Source organism: Podarcis melisellensis (genome assembly GCF_964234715.1).
Source record: "Podarcis melisellensis genome assembly, chromosome: 4".
NCBI classification, from domain to species: domain Eukaryota; kingdom Metazoa; phylum Chordata; class Lepidosauria; order Squamata; family Lacertidae; genus Podarcis; species Podarcis melisellensis.
The window spans coordinates 83,203,756-83,229,930 of NC_138531.1; the positions used below are offsets into that span (position 1 = coordinate 83,203,756).

Genomic DNA, 26,175 nt, shown 5'->3' on the forward strand with positions numbered 1-26,175 from the left:
TTCTTCTTCTTCTTCTTCTTCTGACTCTCCATGACCCCATGAACCAGAGCATGCCTTGGAAATTCTCACTTTCTTCTCAAAGCTTCTCCTTTTTTATGTTCCATGGAGTTTTCTTGGCAAAATACTAGAGTGGTCTGCCAGTTCCTTCTCCAGGTGGATCACATTTAGTCTAAACTCTCGGCTATGACCTGTCCGTCTTGGGTGGCCCTGCACGGCATAGCTAAGAGCTTCTTGGAGTTATTCAAACCCCTTCGCCACGACAAGGCAGTGATCCATGAAGCGGCCAAATATGACTTAGGAAGGTCCTTAACTGGCTTGTTTTATGGATACGCTGTTGGTACCACTGGGACTTCTTTAGTCTTGCTGGGAAGTTGCTAGACTAGAAATAGAAGAACCACAAACAGGTCGTTGCACTAGCTACTTCAAAAGTCCCCCCTGTCTGTAGGGAAAGCAAACAGGAGCTCCATCCTACTGGTTACTTTTGTCTTGAGTGCAAAAGCTTCGCCAAGGAAATAATCTGACTGAGAAGTAATATTCAGAGGACGCGCTGGACGGTGCAGAGTCTAACTTCATCTTAGTCATGCTGCCAAAATAATTGCTTGTCCTTGATGCCCGTCACATCAGGAATACCTGATGTAAAGTGTCCCACACATCCTAGAATATCTCACTTTTCCTTAGGATGTCCCTATCTTCATCGGAGAAATATTGGAGGGCATGGAGTTATGCAACCCCCCAGCCAAGGAGATAAGTAACTATACAACCTCTAGAAGACATCTGAAGGCAGCCATGTATAGGGAAGTTTGTTGATGTTTTCTTTTATGGTTTTATATATGTTGGAAGCCACTCAGAGTGGCTGGGGCAACCAAGTCAGATTAGTGGAGTATAAACAATAAAATTGTTGTTGTTGAATAGGACGTCCCCATTTTCATCAGAGAAATGTTGGAGAGTATGTACTCATGGATAGTTAATAGGACGGTGAATATTTCTACATTGTGAGATTACTAAGTCTCAGCACCTTCGTGATCTTATCAGCGAAGGCTCTATAGCAGTGGAGGCTAACCTACAGCTTGTAGGCCATATTTGACCCCTAAGAGTCCACCACCCCCACCAGAAGTTGAGTGCTGAAGACTGGAACCATCCCAAACTCATTTTAAACTCCCACCTGCCACCTCAGGAATTACCTTGTAAATATTCTGGGAAACTGATTTCTATACAGAATAGGCTCTAACAGAAAGAATGCTGTGATAATGGCAGCAATTTAGGTAGAGGATCAGATGTAGAAGCAATGAGATGACACACAAGTAATTTTAAGGCCTATTACCTCATTACAAATGACAGAACCATATTTAGGCAATTCTGTTCAAAGCAGACAAGCAACATTTAGAAAAGTTAGCACGTCAGGCATCCAGACAGGAGTTGTTTTGTGACAGGCTTTCATGAAAAGTTGCGCGTGAGGCAATAGTACTGTAGTTGTGATTAGGGGTATGGCTCATGCATGAATTCAGCCTGATTTTAGGTTTCTGAAGGCTGCTGGGCCTTTAACACACTGGGCAGTGACTTTCTGAAACTATCCTGTGCTTTTCTATGCTATGTATTTTTGTATTTCTATATTGTAAACCACCCTGTGATCCTCGGATGATGGGCAGCATAGAAATTTAATAAATAATAATAATAATTGAGAAATAATGATATAAGCTTACTAAGGTGATGCTTCAACAGACCTGAGAATCTCATGCAAGATTGCTAAGACTCGATATAGAGCCCGAAACTGACAACAATATCTCCAAGATGGCAGTTGAGGGGAAGCTGTCAAAATGGTGCATGGCACTTCTATGGTACTGTGAGGCATGAAATTGAGTAATGCTCTGACCGAGAACAAGTACGTTGCTAAAATGAGGGAAGCTTTTCAGGGTGACTGGATGGCAGAACTCCAGATACTCATCACTCAGTTGGCAGGCATTACAAAAACTGGTAGTGAGGGTATGACCTTAGTGATAGGTAATCAGACTAAGCTTGCGCTATTAAAAACGGTGACCGCTGTTACTGAAGCTTGAGGAATATTCAAACCATGAGCGTAGGAAGATTTTTTGAATGGCACTTGGGGGGGGGGCGTCCCAGAGGAAAAGTAAGGGTAGACATGGCCATCTTTTTAGAGTTTTAATGGCTTGGATCTGAACACATCTTTCTCCTATGACGATTTTGAAAGGGCACATAGAGCCCTGGGCCAGCGATCTCATTCTGATGACCTTCCCTGAAGTCCCATCATCCATTTTGAATGTTACTGCTTGAAGGACTCAATGTTTAGGACACAGGGAGCTCAAATATGAGGAGATAACCGTGCTTGTCTTCCAAGATATCTGATTGGGGTCTTGAAGCAGAGACAAGGGTTTCATCCCTACACAGTGACTTTGAAGGATGTTGGGATCTCTACTGTTGGGTGTTCCCATTTAAACATAGTGTCTATCACAGGGCCAATTTCTAAACTGCTAGCAGTGAGCCGAACAGCTCCTGAAAGAACTAAAAATCTCCTACTTTACCGCAGATTCCTTTGCAAAGGAAGATTCCCTCCAGAACAGCAACAACCACTATTTGCTTGCTTAAGCTGAAAAAACTGCCCAGTTACTGAGTGCACAGTTACATTTTATGCTGATGTCCCATGGGAGGAGAGAGTATGGGGTCACAAATGAAATCTTTGCCTACATCCCATTCTCTGGGTGATCCGAGACAGACCCCCAACAGTCTCAGTCTCTCTCTCTCTCTCTCTCTCTCTCTCTCTCTCTCTCTCTCTCTCTCTCACACACACACACACACACACACACACACACACACACTGTTTGCAAATGGAAGCACCTAGGTACAGTTACATTGATGTTGGCTATTTGTGCCCTGTGTGATCTCAGTTTGGATTGTGGAGCAGGGGCACTTTGTCACATTGCTGGGTTAGGATTGGGCATTGACACACATGAGAAGGCTTACAGAGCTCCCTAGAATGGCAGATTTCTTTCAAAATGGCAAACCTTTAACTAAAGAACAACTGTGGAGAGCTAGTCATGATTTAAGTATGTCTGATTTCAACTGTATCTAATTCTACGTTCAGTGAAGGACCCCTCTATGTGTGTCAAAGCTACTCAACTTCTCAGTCAAATATTTTTTTTAAAAAATAAATATTTATTAGGGTTTTTGAATAAAAGAATACAGTAATAATAAACATGTTTTGACAAAATTTCGTGATATCCTTAAACTTCCTCACGTCTCCCGCTCCCACTTACATCATTAATAAATTTTTGTCCAGCAAATTATCATCTTATTTCCAAATCTGTAACCACTTACTTAAATACAATAAAATAATTCTCCTGCAAATTTGTTTCTCTTAATCTCTCTTATCACCAGTTCCTAATCTATTTTAGTGATGGCCAATTATTTATAACCAAGCATCCTTCTTAACATTCCACTAAATCACAATATTTCTGTAGATAAATCTTGAATTTCTTCCAATCTTCTTCAATCCTTTCTTCTCCCAGGTCTCGGATTCTGCCAGTCATCTCCGCCAGTTGCATATAGTCCATCAGTTGCATCTGCCATTCTTCCAGTGTGGGTAGATCTTGGGTTTTCCAGTTCTTAGCAAGTAGTATCCTTGCTGCTGTTGTTGCATACATAAAAAATGTTCTATCTTTCTTTAACACCTTCTGGTCGACAATGCCCAGAAGAAAGGCCTCTGGTTTCTTGGTAAAGGTGTACTTAAATACCTTTTTCAGCTCATTATATATCATTTCCCAGAAGGCCTTCACTTTAGGGCAGGTCCACCAGAGGTGAAAGAATGTTCCTTCACTTTCTTTACATTTCCAGCATTTGTTGTCAGACGAATGGTATATTTTGGCAAGTTTAACTGGGGTCATGTACCATCTGTATATCATTTTCATTACATTTTCTTTCAAAGCATTACATGCAGTAAAGTTCAACCCAGTGGTCCACAACCTTTCCCAGTCCTCAAACATAATGTTATGCCCAATATCCTGTGCCCATTTTATCATAGCCGACTTAACCATTTCGTCTTGTGTATTCCATTTCAGCAGCAAGTTATACATTCTTGAAAGTACCTTAGTCTTAGGTTCTAACAGTTCTGTTTCCAACTTTGATTTCTCCACCTGGAATCCTAACTTTTTGTCACTTTTAAAAATTTCCTTAATCTGAGCGTAGTGTAACCAGTCTCGCACTTTATCCTTCATTTTCTCCATACTCTGCAATTTCCAGTTATCTCCGTCTTTTTCTAACAGTTCCCAATATTTTGGCCAGTAGGCTTCCATATTGGGTCTTTTCCAAGCCTTAGCTTCCAAGGGTGAGAGCCACCTTGGAGTTTTATTTTCCAATAAGTCTTTGTATTTTGTCCAGACATTAAACACTGCTTTTCTGACAATATGGTTCTTAAAGGCCTTGTTGATCTTAGCTTTATCATACGACAAATATGCATGCCAACCAAAAGCATTGTTGTAACCTTCCAAGTCTAACACATCAGTGTCTTCGAGAAGTAGCCAATCTTTTAGCCAGCAGAAAGCTGCGGCTTCATAGTACAACCTTAAGTCTGGCAGGGCAAAGCCCCCTCTTTCCTTTGCATCTGTTAATATCTTAAACTTGATTCTGGGCTTTTTGCCCTGCCAGACAAATTTGGAAATATCTCTCTGCCACTTCCGGAAACACTCCGTTTTATCCACAATTTGCAATGTTTGAAACAAGAACAACATCTTTGGCAGCACATTCATCTTAATCGCAGCAATTCGGCCTAACAAAGAAAGCTTCAGTTTTGCCCAACTTTCCAAGTCTCTCTTAATTTCAGACCAACATTTTTCATAATTATCCTTAAATAGACTCAGATTTTTAGCTGTTATATTAACCCCTAAGTACTTTACCTTTTTCACCAATGATAATTCTGTTTCTCTCTGAAACCGTTCTGACTCTGTATCTGTCATATTTTTCCCCAACACCTTCGTTTTTTGTTTATTTAACTTAAATCCTGCGACCTGTCCAAAATCATGTATCAGTTGTAATACTCTTTTTGTACTAGATTCTGGCTCCTGCAATGTCAAAACTAGGTCATCTGCAAAAGCTTTAAGTTTATATTGTTTCGCTCCGACCTGAATCCCCTGCACCAGCCGGTCACCTCTGATCAAGTTCAGGAGCACCTCCAGAACTGAAATAAATAACAGAGGGGAAATCGGGCAGCCTTGTCGTGTTCCTTTTTCAATTTTAAATTCTTCCGTTACCACATTGTTAACTATCAATTTGGCTTTTTGTTCTGAATATATTGCGTCAATCCCATTTTGAAAACCCCACCCCACTCCCATTTCTTTTAAATTTCCCTTCATAAATTTCCAAGAGATGTTGTCAAAGGCCTTCTCCGCGTCTATAAAGATCAAAACTGCTCTAGTGTTTATATTTGTTTGCAAAAGTTCCAAGATATCAATAATGTTCCTTGTGTTTGCAAACATATGTCTACCTGGGAGAAAGCCGGCCTGGTCCTTATGAATTACTTCATTCAAAACTCTTTTGAGTCTGTCTGCTAAAACATCAGCAAATATTTTGTAATCCACATTTAGAAGGGAGATGGGGCGGTAGTTCTTCAGTTGTGTCTTTTCAGTTTCTGATTTTGGTATCAACGTGATAAAAGCTTCCTTCCACGATTCCGGCGCCTTCTTTCCCTCCAGAATTTCATTGCTGACCTCCATCAAAGGTTGAATCAAATAGTCACTCATTGTCTTATAATACTTGGAGGTCAAGCCATCTGGTCCTGGAGATTTGCCCAGCTTCATGTTCTGAATGGCATGTTCAATTTCTTGTCGTGTTATTTGACTATTCAGGAGTAGTCTGTTTTCTTGTGTAAATTTTTTAAGACTGTTTTTTTTCAAAAATTGTTCAATCTCGACCTCATTTTGCGGGCCTTGAGTATATAGTTTCTTGAAATATTTCTGGAAAGATTTTCTGATTTCCACGGGGTTCTGAATATTTCTTCCTTCAATTTCCAAATTTGTTACTATATTCAACTTTTGTCTCTTCTTCAACTGCCAAGCCAGCAGTTTCCCACATTTATTTGCCGATTCAAACGTTTTTTGTTTCATTGACTTAATCTTCCATTCTATTTCCTGATTTATCAGTTTAGAATATTGTGCCTGATAAAGTTTAATTTTTCTCAAAATCGGCTGTGACTTCGGATTTACTCTTAGCTTCTTCTCTAATTCTTTTATTTTCTCCAAAATCTTATCTTTCTTTTCATTTTGTTTCCTTTTCTTAATAGCGTTCTGTTGTATCAAGAACCCTCTCATCACGGCTTTACTTGCGTCCCAAATTATTCTTTTTTCCACCGTTGTGTTCAAATTTATTTCAAAATAGTCTTTCAAAACTTTTTGGGCCTTTTTGATAATCTCCTGATCTCTGAATAAGTTGTCATTCATCTTCCATCGAAAGGAGCCGGTTGGTAACAATGTCAAATCCATTTTCAAAGCGTTATGGTCGGAGCAGGTCTTTGGGCAGATTTCCACTTTTCTGACCTTAGGTGCCAGACCTCTAGTAATCCATATTTGGTCGATTCTTGTCCAAGTCAGGTGGGCTTCAGAGAAGAATGTTCCTTCCTTTCCCAGGGGGTTTCTCATTCTCCAAATGTCAATCCAGTCCATATTGTCTGTCATTTCAAAAAAGGTCTTTGGTAGTCTGCCATCTTTGGTAACCTTTTGACTTTGCGACTTATCCATATTAGTTGATACAATCCTGTTCATATCTCCCATCATGATGATGTTGTCAAAGTCCAGATACTCCAGCATGCTCTCGTGCAACTTCTTATAAAATTCCGATTTCCCTTCATTTGGTGCATAAATTCCTAATAACATAATTTTTTCTCCTTGATGCTGTATTTCAACTGCCAAAATTCTGCCATGTTCATCTTTGAATAATAATTTGGGTGAAAGGCTCTCCTTTGCATATATCACCACCCCTCTCTTCTTTACTCTGTCTGAAGATATAAATTCCTGGCCGAGTCTTTTATTTACCAAAACTTTTCTATGGAGCCTAGTCACATGTGTTTCTCAACTTCTCAGTCAAATAGAGGATATGCAATTTATATATAAAACATTCAAAAATAATTAAAATCAACAATAAGCTAAACGCCTGTTAGAAACACATGGGTGCTGCCACACTAAAAAATTAATTTGCAGTCTATAGAATAGGTTGGGGGGGCCCAAGGAGCTTTGCAATCCTTATCCTATGAGAACGTTGCGCTCCCCCCCCAAGTCTGCCACTCTTAGGACCTTTTTTGGCAATGATTACTCCTAACCCTCCCAAAGTGACTGGTCTTCTGCAAAGGGCATTTCCACAGCCCAATCCCAAGCACCTTGACTGAATAAGTTTGAAAGCCTTTAATATTATAAAAGTAAAATTTTCACATTTCAGTCATGTTGTCACTCAAACTATAATCAGGTGTATTTCCATCTAGATTGCCTTGAAAATGAATATTAACATCTATATTTCACGTTAATATTCATTTCCAAAGCAATCTACATGGAAATATGCCTGATTTTGGCTTGAGTGACAACTAGACGAATCTATTAATTCCACTTAGGTTTTTATATATGCATTTGTGGACTGCTCTCAGTAGGAGCAACTATTAAAGTTTCTGTTATGAGGAACTAATACGAGGAGTGAGACCTAGACATTTTTGCTGTTATCCTGCAATTTGACTTTTCCTTATGGATTTCTGAAAAACTGTTTTTTGTATTTTTTTTTAAAGAGGGAGCTTTGCATAATCCAGATCTAAGCATGCTGTGCTGAAGGAGATGGACAAGATTAGAACCTTCAAGCGCCAGCGATTTTCTAATGCATTTCTTTGGCACATTTATCAGTTTCAGTTGGCATATTACTATTTTTTCCCCTGGCATGGTTCACATAGAAATTGTTAATGTTAAATGTACTAGACCTTAATCTGTGGTTATTTTTTATGAATTTTTTTTAAAGACAGCATTCTATGCTGATTTGAAAAGTTTACATTTTTATCCAAAGTTTACATTTTTATTCTAATTTTTTTAACCTATGATGTGTCATGTATTAGTGTTTCATGTGCTGGTAAAAAAAGGTAAAGGGACCCCTGACCATTAGGTCCAGTCGTGACCGACTCTGGGGTTGCGGTGCTCATCTCACTTTATTGGCCAAGGGAGCCGGCGTACAGCTTCCGGGTCATGTGGCCAGCATGACTAAGCTGCTCCTGGCGAACCAGAGCAGCACACAGAAACGCCGTTTACCTTCCCGCTGGAGCAGTACCTATTTATCTACTTGCACTTTGACATGCTTTCGAATTGCTAGGTTGGCAGGAGCAGGGACCGAGCAACGGGAGCTCACCCCATTGCAGGGATTCGAACTGCTGACCTTCTGATCAGCAAGTCCTAGGCTCTGTGGTTTAACCCACAGTGCCACCCGAGTCCCTTCATGTAGGAAGAGCCTAATAGTTTCTGTGTTTGTTCTAGAATATCTGAGGACGAGATCAGCACAGGAATTTTGCCCCTCATATGTTGTGGAACTACAGCTCCCATGCTGTTGACCATGCCGGCTGGAGGGCTGCAGATTCCCCACTGCTACTAGGTCTCAAATTCTCCTCCCTCGTATCATCTTTATCTCATCACACATTGCACCAATGTTGTCAGCGATGCACCATATGGGCTATGCTGCAGAACAGCAAAAGTGTGCAGAATGTTCTTCTGCATGCAGAATTAAGCATCTCAAGAGTCTTGGGTCTTTCCAAGCAAGGTTGCAAAGATTTCACCTCTAGCCTGGTGAACTCGCCAAAGCTTACTGTGTCTAGCCGAAGAGGGTTTGCAGGATTTCGAAGCTCTGTGCAAAATTATGAACAGAGACAATAATGGAATGCATATGAACATTAATTAATTAAAGTTGCAGGGGAACATTGCTGAATGGGAACTTGCATTTTAGTAAAGGATCTTCGACATGAAGCTAACAGAGCATCATACAAAATCCTTTGTTGAGCCCGCATTTAGCTCTGCTTCCAGCTGATTGCAGAAAGCAATGCTTCCACAGCACCGAAGAGACCTCGCATTTCACAGTGTAATCTGTATATCACTGTAACTAAGTTAACATCTTTATTTTCAAAACAGCCATTTGTTAAAATATGTGGCTTATCAAAGATGCTGCAGAATCAGATTTAAATCTCCTATTTAGCTTTCCTCAAAAGAAATGTCTTTCAACTTACACACTGGAAACAGTCTCTCTAAGTTCCTGGAACAAAATGGGGGAGAGGTCCAGTTTTTTATTTTGCTAGGGTGTGATGTGCATGTAAAATAAGAGCTCCCCCTGCCCCTTCACTACAGAAAACTAAGGAGGAAGCAGGTGGCAGCAAAACAGCTGGCAGCTGGTGCTCTAATGCGATACATGAGTTTCTAATGCCATTACCATTTACATTCCTAATGGCATAGCAGAGCGAGTGTTAAATGTGACATTTAATTGCAACGCTGATATCATTTGCTGTCAGGTTAGTTTTAGCAAATAGCAGGGCAGACAGCACTGGATGGCGCAGGCCCCTTCTCACATTACGTTTACAATTCAGAAGATGTTTCAGTGCAGGTATCCCACACATTGCTCAGGTAATGTGAGAAGCCCCAGGTCATGCAGAAAGTGTTCAGCTGTTCCCTACAGAGAGAGGTGATTCTGTCAATTTTACTTTCCTTTCCTTTTTCCGATGTTAAGTTCAGATCTCCACATTCGCATATCAATTTCAGATATTTTTTTTAATGTCCCCATGAAAATTCATCAGCAGTTTAGTGTGAATTTCTCCTAAAAAGCATGTTTTTATACAGCCATTTCTCTAAATATAAGACATTTCTGCATGCTATTTCCACCCATATATGCATTTTCGTGCACATCCCTTGACACATTGCATTAATTGCAAAATTCTGAGAACTGTGAATTTTGAATGGCAGTTGTATTGTGGTTCTCGGAGTGCTTTGGAAAATGCAATTCAGGTAGGCTCACCTGTTGAATGTGAGCAGAATTTATTTTCTTCCTGTCTCTAGTTCCCTATGCTGCTGCCACTGCCACTCTCAGGATTTAATTATTTATTTATTTATTTGATTTAAAATTTTGATGGAGAATTTACAAGGCAGCTTGCGCAGCAAAGGGTCATCAATAAAACACCAGGAATCCAGGAGAAATTGGTTGCTAGGTGTCAGGGAACTGACATCGGAGCAGAGTGGAGAGGTAAGGCTCCCTAATGATGCTGGAGAGGGAACCAGCAAGGAGAGAGAGAGAGCTTCCGCTGGGGAAGGAAACCAAGGTGACACCAGGAAGAAAGGAGAGGCTGAGAGTACTTCGGAGGGGAGGCTCTGAGACTCTTCCAGTGAGATCAGTGAGGAGAGTGCAGGACCACCGCTTGGCACACCCACTCTGCGCAGAAGGCTTCCGCGCAGAGAAGCGAGGAGGAGGTTGGCTGTTAAGGAATTCTTATGTTGGAAGAAGTTTAGGAAACGCCCACTGACGGATTCTGCCAGTGACTGAGACAGTCGCGCTGTTAGGGCTGTCAAACCGGGGAAAGGTCCAGCTATACAACCAGCTCGGAGCAGTTTGGAATTTACGCACAAGCAACCCCAATTCCCATTACACTAGGCTAGACAAACCTGATCTCTGGCTCAGCAAGACAATTCCTAAATATGTATGTACATCTAAAGCTGCCTTAACATAATAAGAAATTGAAGGAGGAATGGCTTATGGACTATGTGGAAATGGCAAAGCTGACAGAAATAATAAGAAATCAAAATAATGAACTTTTTTTGGACTATTTGAAAAAGCCCTACAGTCAAATGAAATCGCTGGCAGGATTCGAGACAGGAGTAGTGGTAGAAAAATGGCAAGTATTAGATGGATTTCTGTAATAGATAATAGTTTAATATAATATATGATGCAGTAGAAAACAGTATGAAATAATTTAACTATTCAATTTGAAGTCAATTCGTAAAAATAAAATAAAATAAATTGCATTATAAAAAAGCACACACATAAGAAATTGGTGCCTTCCAGTAAAAGATGTGACACTTATCATAGAAGGCTGACTTCCAAAACACATATTAGTGAGAAGCAATCCAGATTAACAGGACCAGGTAAATACTTCCCTTTCTATTTTTTGTTTCGTTGTGCATACTTGGAGGAATTTAGGTGGCCAGCTGTACAGATACCAAAAGGAATTGATGCTGGCTAAGCCAATTTGTTATATCGTGATGAATAACCTAGTAGGTGACTTTAAGTCTTCCTGCGAATAATTGGCCTTTGCTCACTCCACTTCCTAACCCTGCCAAATGCCCTTTTGACTACTCTTTCCCCTTCTTTATAATGTGTGTGTTATTCCCCACACAAAAAATCAATGAAATCTAAAGGTCACTGAGTGGTGCAGTGGAAGTGCAGGGATCTCATGCACCGTCTATCGTTCCTGGTGTAGATCATCCACCAAGGCCATTTCAGTCTGTTTGCAGGACTGAAAACCAGTATAATTCAGAAATCCCTGGAGTTGAGTCTTCACCTCTTGCTCGAACGCCTTCTCCCAAAGTGATACATTGAAGACTGGCCCTTCATCAGCCATGGCAGCAGTTCCAGCAGTAGAAGAACAAATGGCATGAAAATGGTCAATTCTGGAGTCAATTTGGGTGTACCATGGATTCTGTAAAAAGAGCATCTACTTTCTCTCCTCCACACCCTTCCCTCTGGCTGCAGGAGCTGCAGAGCAGATGTCATTAGATGTGTCATGCCGGCTGAATTTACAGGTTTCTACTTGGTGTGCTAGCAGAGATCCCACTGAAGCAGAAAGGATCAGGGAACTGAGGTTACTGGGAAGAGACGCTAAGAGCAAAATCTATGTGCTGTGCAGCCAACCTGAGAATGAGTGAGTGATGGTGACACAGAACAAGATGAATATATATATATATATATGCACACTACTGAAATACAAGAAAAAGAAGGTGAGAGATTTCTGAAGATCAGGAATTAGAAAAATTAGAATAGGCCTGGCAAGTGCAACATAGCATCCATTTTGAAACCCATTTCAGGGATGTAATCATTGCAAAACAGACTGCTGCTAGATAAAAGGTTCCAGAGTATGGTTCCATCTTTGGAAGGTTCCACACTGAAGTAGAGCTGAGAAGGGCTAGACCAGGGATGGAGAATCTGCAGCCCTCCACATGTTGTTGGTCTCCAGTGCCTATCACCTCTGACCATTGACCATGCCAGCTGTGGCTGTTGGGAGTTGTAGTCCGCAATATCTGGAAGGCCACATTCCCTATCCCTGGTTTAGAACATGAATTTATTTTCAGTGCCAGGACCGGGCCCTAGAAAAGATAAAACCAAGAAGAGAAGGGTGCTTCTGGTCACTGTGATAATTCTGTGTACTTGAATTGTCACAGATGGTGCTTTTTCCATTTCATTGCCATTAACCCCAATGATTACACAAGCAGCCTTTATTATTGCATGTTTATAGATCTGATAAATGAGACTAACACTTCATGAACGGAACAAAGTAGACTCTGGTACATGAAAGCTTATGCCAAAATAAATTTGGTAGTCTTTGAGAGAACACTGTGTGCTTTAAGTGTATGGCGCAGATGTAACCATAGTGAATTTTCCTCCCATTGTAACTAATGAGAGGGTGGTGGCAATATCACCCCACCGACACGGCTCTTAAAACTGGTTGTGTTCACAGTTGTTATTGCAGAAGATGAAACTTACTTTGTATATCCTATATCAGACACCTGATCCCAAGGAGCTATTTGCTCCAGTGATATCTTTGAAGGGTCTTACTGGATCTCCTGCAGAGGATGGTTTACTGCTTACTGTGGCATCTAAGGCAGGAACTGGTTTGGGGAATCAATAAAGACAAGTAGATTTATAGAGGGTGGATGTGCAATTTCTTAACCGAAAAACAGGCTATGTTTGCTTTTACTACAAATAGTCCAAATTTGCTTAAGAAACTATCTACTATCCACATTTACCCCCTTTTCTCTGGGTCCTGGGAGCAAAACCACACGCGGTGTATAACTGTAGGCTGATAACCAATTTATTACAAGTTTTTTTTTAACTCACCCGGCTTTCGAAATATACTGTGGTACCTTGGGTTACAGACGCTTCAGGTTACAGATGCTTCAGGTTACAGACTCCGCTAACCCAGAAATAGTACCTTGGGTTAAGAACTTTGCTTCAGGATGAGAACAGAAATCGTGCGGTGGCACAGCGGCAGCAGGAGGCCCCATTAGCTAAAGTGGTACCTCAGGTTAAGACGCTCTTATCGGAGCTCAAAGAGATCTTTTAACTAAATGTTGCTGGCTCTCCTCCTTCCTTTGGATTTTATTTCCTTTCACTATTTCGCTGTGCTCTTGAACATCTTATCTTATCCTCCTCGGTGCCGGGACTTAATGAAGTTAATGAAGTTTTAACGAAGGCTCTCAGACATTCCCTCCCGGGCATTAAGGCACTCCCTCCTAGTTTCTCGTTGACTCCTCGTGACAAACTTATTCCAAGGATCTTTAAGGACTTCCAATGGGCTTTTAACTACAAATTCATAAAACCACAAATTTCTCCCACCACCTCTAACTTCGTGGACCCCCAAACATCTCAGTTGTTTTAACAAACAGAGAAGAAGGGGGGGGTACTCCAAAGGAGTGCTATAATACGACTCAGTTTTAAACTCCTCGCAGCAGCCCAGCCAGGACTGAATGAGAATTAAACGAGATTGCGACCTGAGAACTTTAGCGCTTTATCACTCTATTTAGAAGTCTGATCTCATTGATTTAAGAAGAATCTAGCAATGAGAAGAGCCAAAAGACTCAGGTGTCTTGATACAGAAACTGACACAGAGCCCTCTGGTTTCAAACAGAGTAATCTAGATAATTACCTGCTACCTCAAAAACAGCACGCATCTCCTCCTAAAACCTTCCTCAACTCTTTACATGGAAAGACAACTGAAGAGATATCCCTAGGAACAAATGAGGACAAGGCTACTACTCCCATAACCGAGGCACAAGCACTAATTGATAGAAAGGTGGAGCTGCTGGAGGAATGCTGCCTATTGACTGCTCAAACAGTTCAAAAAATCTTTGAACAATTACAAAACATCTCCAAGAAGCTGGATAACCCAGATGAAAGGAGGCAACTCACTCCCTTCTTGCCATCCTTAACAAGCCCTGGAGATAAACAGAACAAATACAAATTTATACCTCTAAACCAGCCAAAAACCAGAGGAAGCCCCCCTCACTCAATCAACCTGATACTGAGACCATGTGAGATTGTTCTCCACATTTTTCCATATAGAGGGCCCCTACCTTACTGGGAGTCATCTTTCTGGGCCAGACATCATCTAAATCTGCTCCTAGGCCTTGAGGGTGGAAGCATTGACTTAAAAGCAGTCAAGAGGCTCACTAACGATGGATATTCCAAAAAAGTACTACTAAGATTTGGTAGTCATAGAATTCCAACTAAAATCTTAAGGGAAAAGACTCATCTAGCCCAGAAAGGAATTATTCCGCGTCGACACTTTGAAGATATATCACCCAGACCATTGATTGCATCTAAAAGACAGAACAAGATGAACAAGGCCATTCCACCAGAAGCCGACATCTGCCCTACTCCCGTGGAAGAACCCAGTAGATGGGAGAAACCGCAGCCAGCTATCCGGGAAATCACGCAAGAAAAATCCAAGCTCCCAAACCATGCGACTGTAGCATCAAATAACAACCTCGCCCTTGACACAATAGACTGGACAGTCCCAGAAGAAGAAGATCTGCTGAGTAACTTTACCAAGTTACCAGATAAAGAACAAATAAACATACTCAGTAAATTGACGAAACTACAGGCCAGATTGACCGAAATTCACCAACAAGGTCAACAAAATGCAGTAGAAACAATACACAATCAAACTTTACACTTACCAGCCTTTTCCCCAAAATGCATAGTCAAAAAGAGAGCTACTAATGGAACTTTCAAATGTATAGATGCAGAGCTTCAAATCCAGCCGCCTTTAGAATATGAAATGGCAAGGAAAAACTCCAGTAATGAGACCACAAATTCCTGGCTGAGATATCAAATACTAGCTCCAAACGAAATAGGTACCCCTTATTTAAGCACTACAAAGGACTCTAACATTGCCGAACAAAAGATGACCTCCAACAGACCTGACACACTGAGCTCAACACCAAATGAGGCCAAAGAAATGGAAGTAGAGACTGAAAACAGTCCTACTGTCCATAATAGTCCACCAACCACAGAAATTTCTCAGGAACAAGGAACAGTTAAGGAAGAAAATCAAGAAAGGGAGGAAATTTTAATTCCCCGCACTTTAAAAAAGAATCTAAAAGATCCATCATTATGTTCCCCACCGAAAGCAGCGACAAATGGCTGTATCTGCACAAGACAAAATCCCTCGCTGGACTCAATGACAGAACTAGAATGACTAAATGCTGTCAACCAGCCACCAACTCAAAAACGGATCCTACGCTTGCTGTCCTGGAATATCGCAGGGTGGGGAAACAAAGACGGAGACCCAGACCTAATGAACTTCTTTAAAGATTTTGAATTAATACTTCTACAAGAAACATGGTCAACTAGAGATATTAAAATCAATGGATTCACCTCCTATACGAAACCCGCATTGAAAACAAACGCGAAGGGTCGGCCGAAAGCAGGGTTCTGTTGTATGATCAAAGACAACTTAGGGTTTGAAATCAAGCAACCAGAAAAATGCTTACCACTTGCACAAGCTCTACTTTTAACCCCAAAAAACGATACTTTGCTACTTGTAAATGTCTATATCCCCCCAACCAAAAACAACAGCAGCAGTGAAAATTGGTCACAACTAACCTTTTATATAGAAAATTTGACCGATAAATACCCAAATGCCTCACTGATAATAGCAGGTGATTTTAATGCCAGAGTGGGAACCAACAATGAACAACTATGTAGCAAACTAAATTGGAATACTGATAATGATATCGCACATGCCCTGAAAATAGGACGATTCTCCAGAGACAGGGTTGTAAACAATGAAGGCTTACGCCTACTTGAATTATGTAACAACTTTAATTTACAGATTGTGAATGGTTCAACAAAAGGCGATAGAAGTGGGGAGTTTACATACTTCTCCCCCCAAGGATGCAGTGTCATCGACTATATTCTTGTCCCTTATAATATCATAAATTCGATCATGGACCTCAAAATTGGAACGCGCACCGAAAGCGACCATCAGCCATTATCGTTGTCTATTAACTTAAAGGACGAAACCAAAATAACTAAGCACAATATCATAGAACCTTCTCAATACAAACAAATGACCCAATTAAAATGGTCCCAGGAAATGAGTGCAGCAGTGGGGCAAAAACTTACAGCCAACCTGAGAAAACAAGTACTATCCAACTTAAAGACCACTAATTTCTACAGTGATATACCGAAAATTTATAATGAAATCTTCCAAATGTTCGTAGAGCTTAGTACTCCACCTAAAGTTTGGGTACTTAAACATAGCGCTAGCCCTTGGTTTGATGATGAATGTTTCCAGCTAAAAAGAAAACTGCGCCAAACATTTAAAAATAATCACACTAAACTGGAGCCCTCTTATCTTGATGAAAAAAGAAAATATCATTACATTCTGGCCGAAAAGAAACAGAAATACGCAACCCAAAAATGGCTACAATTATTCGACTCAATTCAGAGTAAAAACAACAAAGCGTTCTGGAACTTAGTGTACGGAGGATTGAAAGCCGAAAATCAACTAACTCTACCATCAATTGAAGAATCCAAATGGTCCCAATACTTTACATCTGTATTTAACAATCTACACAGTGAACTTAAAGGAAATGAAACCACTAAAAATAAAATTAATAAACTCCAGGAGTGGCCAAGGGTAGAGGAAGAGGAAATTAGAGAGATAGTTAAAAATTTCAAATCGGGGAAATCTCCTGGGCCAGACGGTCTACCAATAGAATTATTTAAGACCTATATAGATTGGTGGGCAGAACCCTTAGCTCAACTGTTTACTCTCATAGATAAATATGGGATCATACCTGAGATATGGTTAAGATCAATAATTATTCCAATCTTTAAAAATGGCGACCCAAAAGAACCAAGGAATTATAGACCGATTAGCCTATTATCAGTGATAGGGAAAATCTACGCCAAGCACCTCTTATCTAAACTCCTTACCTGGATGAAAAATCTAAATTTACCAGGGAAAGAACAAATAGGTTTCTCCAAAGGTTGCTCTACACTAGACCACTGTCTTATACTTATGCACTTGGTTGAAAAATACAGACTCCAAAGGCAATCTAAGATATATGCTGCTTTTGTAGATTTTCGTGGTGCATTCGACTCAATTGACCGCCCAAAGTTGTGGAGGAAACTCGCAGAATTAAAAATTGATCAGCGCTTACTGATTCTAATGCAAAATCTACACTCTTCCAATACCTGTCAAGTCAAACTTAACACCAAAGGTCACCTTTCATCAGACATCCCTAACTCGAAAGGGGTAAAACAAGGGTGTATCCTTGCCCCCTTTCTATTTAATTTATTTCTATCAGACTTGCCAGATTACCTTCAAAAAATAGAATCACATGCCCCTAAACTTAATCAGAAACCAGTTCCTCTCTTATTATACGCAGACGATGCTGTCCTACTATCATTAACGAGCTTGGGTCTGAAACGTCTTATATCTTCACTGATCCTTTACTGCGAATGCAACAAACTCTCTATAAATTATGAGAAGACAAAAATTTTGGTCTTCTCGAATGGTTGGAAATTAGAGAAATGGAAAATAAGAGGGCAAGAAATCCAACAAGTGAAAATCTATAGGTATCTGGGAATCTTATTCCAGAGCAATTTAGGGTGGGCAACCCATCGCACAAACGCCATAAAACAGGCAAAGTGCACCTCATCAGCAGTTGCCCGTTTTTACTATCAGAAAGGTAATCAATTTATTCCTGCGGCCAATCAGATATTTCAAACAAAAGTGCAATCCCAGATATTCTATGGAATCCCGCTATGGGTCCAAGCATATAACAGTGATTTAAAAAAGATTCACTCCAGCTTTCTGAGACGTATTCTTGGACTCCCAGCTATGATCAAATATGAAACAATGTGTGCAGAAATAGGCATACACACAATGGAATATTGGGCATGGTCCACCTCAATAAAGTACTGGTTACGCTGCCATTTTCGCTGCCCTCCGTCAAGTCTGCTCGCTGATTTGCTCAATGACTCCTATAAATCAAGATGGTATCAGCACCTCGAAAAAAAGATTGAATCTTTAGGCATCGAGCTGGAGCCCCTGTACAATTCTAATGAGCAATACATTTTCCATAATATCCTAACTAGACTAAAGGATGTCGAGAGACAAAATATTATGGCAGCTGTAAACAAAATTTGCTCCCCCATATTCTATGATTTAAATATCTTAGATAGCAGAGCCAATTACGTCACTAAATTAATAATCCCAGCCCAACGTAGGGCTTTTATGCTGGCCCGTTTGAATGTTTTTCCCTCAGCATTTGCCAGGGGAAGATATCAAAACATTCCTAGAAACAAGAGATTCTGCAGATGCTCTATGAATGTCCCGGACACTGTAGAGCATATTCTCTTTCATTGCCCATTGTACAGTACGCTCCGTCAACGCGTGCTGTCCCCTCTCTCGGGTGGTCTGGAACCCCAGCAAGGTGAATGTGTGGGACTCTACCTATCCGACGTTGACCAAAGGGTAACGGCGGGGGTAGCCGAGTTTTTGGTAGCAGTCCTCCAAGGAGCAGGTTAACAAAGAAAACCATTGACTCTATATGTATATATATATATATGTATGTAGCCAACTGCTGCCCTTTTATATATATTTCAAGGCCTTTATATGTTATTTTCTCTTTTATGGTTTTATTCGCATAATGCCTAATAAAGGTTTGATAAGTAAGTAAGAACAGTTTCAGGTTAAGAACGGACCTCCAGAACGAATTGAGTACTTAACCCGAGGTACCACTGTAAATGCTTCCAGGCAGGGCAACTAGGTCAGGCACTGGCTGTAAGGCCCAGTGACTCAGAAAGACCTCTTACTGGTCTGACCCAAATGTGCCACCTTACTGTCCTCTCAGGGCCAGACTAATACATTCTGGCACTTGAGGTGAACTACAGAATCATGCCCCATTCCCTGCCACCACTTAGAAATATAAGAATAGTATGTTGGATCAGGCCAATGGCCTATCTAGTCCAGCATTTGCTTCTCACAGTGGCCAACCAGATACCTGTGGGAAACAAGGGAGCAGAACATGAGCTTTCCAGCAACTGGTATTTGGAAACATGGCTGCCTCCAGCTGTTGGAAGAAATTTAGTGAGATGGAGGTGATGGTGTGGAAGCAATTCTACATGCTATTTGCCTTCCAATTCTTATACCAAGAAGCTCTTATACCAAGAATCCCAGCTTTCCCATAAAGCTCGCATGGCCAGCTTGAGCAAATTACAACTGCTCATCCTAACCTACCCTACTGAACAGAGTGGGACTTACTTCTGAGTAGACATGTAGACAGTATAAGGCACAATTTACAATAAAGGAATAAACACTCCACATGTTCCCTACAAAACCACCAGCTGCTGAACCATTGCAATTAAATAATTTAAAGTGGATTGGTTATTTTTCCCTTCAAAATTAAAGGGAAGAGTAAATACAAAGTGCTTCGTACGTCAGATTCACAATTTCCCTTCATTTGGTGCAAGTATTTTGTTTTCAGTATAAACAGGACTCCATTTTTGTAGCTGATTGTATGCAGCAATGCCCTCTTTGTGTACTCACATTGTGTAAACATTTCTGTTGTTTGTTAGATCCCAGCTTTAGGCACGTGCATGCATGCAAACACACACACACACATACACCCTACACATACAAACACGACACACCTAAGCATCAGGGAGAAAGTGAGGAGCATCTCCCGACATTGCGCAGGCCGGTGTGGCCTACTGGAAGACTGCACTAGCCTGCATGGTGTTGGGAGATGCGTGTGACATCACAAAAGCTGCAGTGTCTCCTGACATTGAGGGGGCCAAGCACCCTTCAAGCAAAGAAACCTCAGCTCCCTAGAGTCAGTGAACCTGCTGTGCGGCCACATTGCAGGCAGCGGATTCCAAAGGCACCCTGGCCAGCAACAGTCTTTGTGGTCGTACAGCAGCTTAGTCAGTCAGGGCCATGGCAGTGGTGATGGTACAGGGTGGCCCTGAGAGCAGCAGATGGGGTGTGGGGTGGGGTGGCACATGATTCACATGATTCACCCTAACCCTCACCATCTTCCATCTAATAATTGTAGGTCAGTATGGTTCACGAGGGGATGCGGGTGGCTCTGTGGGTTAAACCACAGAGCCTAGGACTTGCTGATCAGAAGGTTGGCGGTTCGAATCCCCGTGACGGGGTGAGCTCCTGTTGCTCGGTCCCTGCTCCTGCCAACCTAGCAGTTCGAAAGCACGTCAAAGTGCAAGTAGATAAATAGGTACCACTCTGGCAGGAAGGTAAACGCCGTTTCCGTGTGCTGCTCTGGTTCGCCAGAAGTGGCTTAGTCATGCTGGCCGCATGACTTGGAAGCTGTACGCCAGCTCCCCTTAATGCCGTAGTTGATATTGACACATAATGCACATTCAATGCAAATAAACCTACTAGTGGTCTTCCTTTACCTTTTACAAGTTTGGGAAATATTTCATTGTCTCAGGGTATGATCCGGCTCAGACCTCTGGGCTATAAATTCCCAAGGCTGCATTCCTTCAACTAGCTTCAGAGCAGAGATACCATGGATCTCACTGCCTCACCTGCTGCTGCCTTGGGCTTGTGGAAGGCCGAGACTTTAATTCTGTCCTTTTTGTGACAAATGGAGGATCTTGGGGTACCTGGGGGGGGGGGGTAATCCAGTTTTGCCCTCAGGGATATGCTCATGGCTTCTCACTGAAGGTAAGGTTTCCTCCAGGGCTGCTGTCACTTTGAAGTTCCTCCCTCACTTTCTTTCTGAACACGTTCTGAAGATAGGGAAACAATAGGGAACTGATGGACTCTTAAGTCTATTAGTCCTCTGCTTTGTCTAAAATATGGACAATAAGAGGTTGAGGAGCCAGATGGTAATTTGGGCCACCAAGTGAAATATATTGCAGCAGTGCTATTTTTCTAGAAAAAGAGGTGTCGTGTTCTCTTAGAATGGCAATAGTGCCCACTTGAGAGCTGCTGGAACTGAGCTCTGGTGAGTTCTGTCTGAAAAAAAAGCCCTGGTATGCGGGCAGATTATGTGGAGGTGGGGCAGTGCATCCTGTTTCACTGCTTGAGGCAAAAGGGGAAGATCCACTTTGCCCAACTGCTGCTGTCACTACCACCTAACTACTCCAGCCGACACCGCCTGCTACTGACCTAACTACTCCAGCCAACACCGCCTGCTCTGCTGCCACTGTGCTCCCAGCCATTGGTGTTATGGGGGCAAGATTATGCCAATTTGAGGTATGATCTTGCCCCAAATGTATGTGGTCTTGCTCAAAGTCGGTGCCAATGGTGGTGGTGCTTCTCTGCCGATAGTGGAGACAGCAAGGGAGGCGGGGCACCCTTGGGCATGCTACATGGGGGGCACCTGAAGCAGCAGCCTCACCCTGCCTAATGACTGGGCCGGCTCTGTTTGGTGGGACTGCTTACATGTAGGATGTTGTCCAACATATCTCCAGTTAAGTTGGACTCCAGTTCCCATCAACCTCAGTCAGCATGCCAAATGGTCTGGGATGATGGGTGTTATCATCCAAAACATCTGAGAGGGATCGAAGTTGGGAAGCCTGCAGTATTGGAAGTGATTGCCAGTGTTAAAAAAAAAAAATCACTCAAGGTTTATAATTACGGCTGAATGCAGTGTGTTTCATTGCCCACCCACAAAGAATTGCATTGTACAATTCAAAAATAAACAACAAGAAATACACACACTCACACACATACTAAACAATTGTTTTGCAGCAATGTCATATTTTGGTTTGCCTGGTGCATTTATCTTTTAAAACTACTAGCATGATTCTTGTTCCAGGTGAAGGATATCCCGACTGAATTCCCTGGTAAGCGGTGAAAAAGTTGTAAAGTAGAGCACAGGACCTTTAACTAATTTTGGCTGTGGGGGAAAGGCAGTTCTTGGAATCAATTAATTTGGTTTAACCAAGCTGATTGAGTTAATGCAAAAATCTGCACATGAAAGTGATCCCCATAATTGCCAGGAGAACAAAACATGAATTAAACTATTTATATTCCAGTGTGTGTTTTTTTAAACGTCTTCATAGTTTCCTGAAGTATGTTTTATACTTCAGGACAGCAACTTGCAACATTCTGAATGCTTAATTTTTTTTGCTGATGATCATTTCAAGGAACTTTAATTGAGTTTGACATGGGCTGTATGGCTGGTGTGATAGCTCAGCTGGTTGGGCATGAGACTCTTAATCTTAGGGTTGTGGGTTCAAGCCCCATGTTGGGCAAATAATTCCTGCATCACAGACGGTTGGACTAGATGACCCTTGTGTCTTAAGAGACTTAAGAGAATGGATAATTCTAGCTGAAAACTGTTGCATCCATGTCACGTTAATAGAACTTAGAACTCATTGAATTCGTGATTTACTTTTGACTTTGATTTTTGCACTCCTTGGTTTATCTTCAGATTTAACCCAGTCTCTTTGTCTCTTCTCCCACCAGGTAGAGCCAAACCAAGGTGGTGGTGTCAAGGATGATGATACAGCCCTAAATGGAATTCGCCTGCACTGCACTGACAGTTCAGTAATTGAGTCTGCAACTGGACTGTGAGCATCTCTCTTGATTTCATTTCCTTTTTGTTGCATTTTTTCGGAAGGTGTTGGTGGGAGGGGCTGAACTGAAATTTGTTATGCTAGGTTCTTTGCAGCACAAAGAAACCATAGGGTTCACCTTGTTTTTTCTGACCTCTCAAAGGGCACCAACTCTAGCCTTTTTCTGGCTTCCAACTCAACTTTGCAGGACCCCAAACTGATAGCAGGCCTGGTTTTAGAGGTTGGCACTGTTGGGCACTTGCCAATCCCTGTATCCCAATAGGGTACTCAGTACGGACGCCTTAAGCTTCTTTTGTTAGCTGCAACTCTTGCTCTCTTTACAAGTTCACTGGATCTCTCTGAGCAAGGGACAGGAGGAAGGACAGGGAACAGCAGCCTCTGGTTATCTTGCCCTCTCCCTGCCACAGGTGTTGGACTCAGAGAAGCAGCTAAGTGAGAGGGCAGAGATGAGACTTAAGAAGGCAAACATTTTACCCAAGACTAAACCTGGATCTGTCTCTGCCTCATGGAAGCCAAGAAACAAATAGAGATAAATGGAAACTCCAAGTCTGCCAAAGAGAACATGGATTTTATTCAGAAAACACCATATTCCAGTCGGGAGGGATCAGATATTTGTTTATTTAATATTTACAATCCCCAACATTTCAAAAAGTTCTGTGCAGTATACAGTCTAAAATGCCAAACAATATATCCTTAAAACATAAAACAAAACCTAAAACCAATAAAACAGGAAGGCACTATGCCTCAGAAGAGTTCTCTAGCTCAAAACAAGTTGAGCCCCAATAAATGGATAATGGTGTGCTTTTTGAGACTTTCTCCTCTTTTCCAGTAAACAAATAATTGTTCTGGACCATTTCAGGCCCAGAAGATCTTAGGCTGTGTTGAGCAATGCTTATTGGAAATGATACCTTAAAATGACAATTAACTGTTTCACAGACTCAGACAGCAACAATACCTGCTTCTGGGTTCCTGGGGAACTGCTTCTGCCCTCACCAGGAGCAGGGAATGTTGGGCCAGAAAGGAGGGGCAGAGGTAATTGCTTTATGAACCTTTGGATGCAACAATGCAGAGTCCTTGAGACATTGGGAGCATCCTCTTGGAATATTCAAATGGAACTGATTCATTTAGGTGTAAGCAGAAGGCTCCTCATGTGTTACTAATTAACACCTTCTTTGGCAGGTGGGGAACCTGGACAGGGATTCGTTATTGCCCTCAAAGCAATCTGATCTCTTACTCTCTGAGAGTGGAAGGATACCAGGGTGATGGTGACGATACGTCCGCCAACAACATCCAGTTCACCTGTCAAGATGGAACTGGGCTGATGGGCCAGGGACTTAACTGGGGTAATTTTGGCCCATGGAGCAATCGTTGCTCCTCTGGTTATATCTGTGGGATCCAGACAAGGGTGGAGTCTTACCAAGGCAAGGGCGATGACACAGCACTTAATGATGTGAAGTTCTTCTGCTGTGACTGAACCCAATGTACCTCCGCCCTTTATAGCGTATCTCTGCTACTTTTTGGTAGTCGTGAAAGTTAATGACAATTAAATATTGTCTTCAGAACTGTGCGTGATTCTTTTGATCAGAATTCTACACCTATCACTTCTAGTTGAGAAGCAATGAAAAATATTAAAGAAGGGGTACAACTATGCAGGTGTTGATTAACAAACAAAGACGCAGTGTGCTAAATCACAGTCTGAATCCTTTCTGTTGGCCCCGAGACCTGACTCAAAAAGAGGCCACAGACATAACTGGCTACGCTCCAAATCAAGGGCCAAAACCTGGGAAAATAAAAATGCTTTTGTCAAGCACCAAGAGGGCTTCCTTAGCCCCACATTGACATTTTGGGGTTTCTTTTTTTTGGCCTAGAACTGAGCTTGTTTTTTTGTGGGAGTGGAAAACAGTGTCATGGCTCTGTCAAGACTTTGGGAAAGCTATTCCTCCCCTGGTTGCAACAAGAGCAGAAGAAAGAAGGTAGAGTCCTTTTAAAATGAGTTTTAGTCAATCCTAATAGCAAGAGACAAAAGAAAGCAACAAACCTCAATATGGCGTTGCTCCAAACTGGGCTCCTCTTCCCACCTTCCTTACTGTGGCTACTCGTGGTCAAATGTCTCTGATTCCATTGTTCCTGCCCTTTTAATGAACATCGTGCTCTGGGAGAAGGGGGATCAGAAATACTCTCCAGTGACAGCATGTCATCTGGCTGCCCTGCTACAGTCTCCTCCACTTCTTCTAACACTGCCAACTCCTTTGTTCGTCTATCTCTGAGCTGTGATTTCCCTCAAACTCATCAAAGCCCTGCTGTAATTCAGTGCTGCCTCCCCCTTCTCCTGACTCTGCAGGAGAAAGGTGTGTGTGTGTGTGTGTGTGTGTGTGATCTCCACCACTCCTCCTCCTCCATCTCGCCCTCTTGAGTCCAATCTCTGACAAGCAGGGAATCACAATGCCTCTGTTTCAGATTTGAAAATCACCTGTGAGAGGATGCTTTTAAAGATGGCTTAGAAATGTCAGCTGGCAGAATGTAGCCGCCTGCGGGGAGCCAAGAAGTTGGCACACGTAATATCAGTGCTGTACTTGCTGCGTTGGCATGTCCTCCAACATTCCTCAGATGAAAATAGAGACTTTTTTTCTACATACATACATGGAATACGGGGAAAGAGCAGGGCCGGCTGAGCTGCCCAAACGGCTGTTACCAAGAGGTATATGTCACAATACTGTACTGGTAAATGTCTTGGTTATATGGTGATATATGGTAAAACCACATGGTAAAATCAACCAGCTTTGGGTGTCAGAAGAGGCTTCTGCACCAGATGTTTCAAGGCAGCCCTTCTGCACCAGCAACATAGTCTCTATGGTCAGCAGCTATGACCCCTGCGCACCTGTGTGAGCCAGGCACACTTAGGCCTGTTGGCTAATTGCAGATTAGTTGCGCTGCAGAAGGCGTGCTGGGGAGACCACACATTCAAGAAACGCAAAATAACTTTTGCTAGGTTTTAATAGCAAAAACTCCTTTTACACTAAATTACAATATATCAATAAGCATGACCCATCCACTAGGGTACAGGGAGAGCTCCATACTGCTCTTTATATACCATACCCAACAGCTTAATTACCAAAACTTAACAGCACCTGCTATACTGCTTCACAGCTGTAAAACTAGGTCACGTGATTTGCTCTGGCCTTTAAAGAAATACACATCTTGTGAAACAATAAGAAACCCTCAAATTTAAAGACACCATTTAACATGGCTGCTCCTGCCACTACCATCACCCTAGTCAGATGCGTTGAGCGGTACAAACTGGTGGAGCTGAGAAGTGGAGCGGCAACAACAGCAGCT

General features: G+C 41.9%; 1 protein-coding gene across 1 annotated transcript; it reads left to right on the top strand.

Annotated features, from left to right (window-relative positions):
- Nucleotides 1-1,805: 1,805 nt before the first annotated feature.
- LOC309369347 (vitelline membrane outer layer protein 1-like) lies at nucleotides 1,806-25,084 on the top strand. Its single transcript, XM_081910212.1, has 3 exons — nucleotides 1,806-1,835; nucleotides 22,730-22,833; nucleotides 24,019-25,084. Exons 1-3 carry the CDS (start codon nucleotides 1,815-1,817, stop codon nucleotides 24,311-24,313), a joined length of 420 nt encoding a protein of 139 aa, XP_081766338.1. The 5' UTR covers nucleotides 1,806-1,814; the 3' UTR covers nucleotides 24,314-25,084.
- Nucleotides 25,085-26,175: the final 1,091 nt, after the last annotated feature.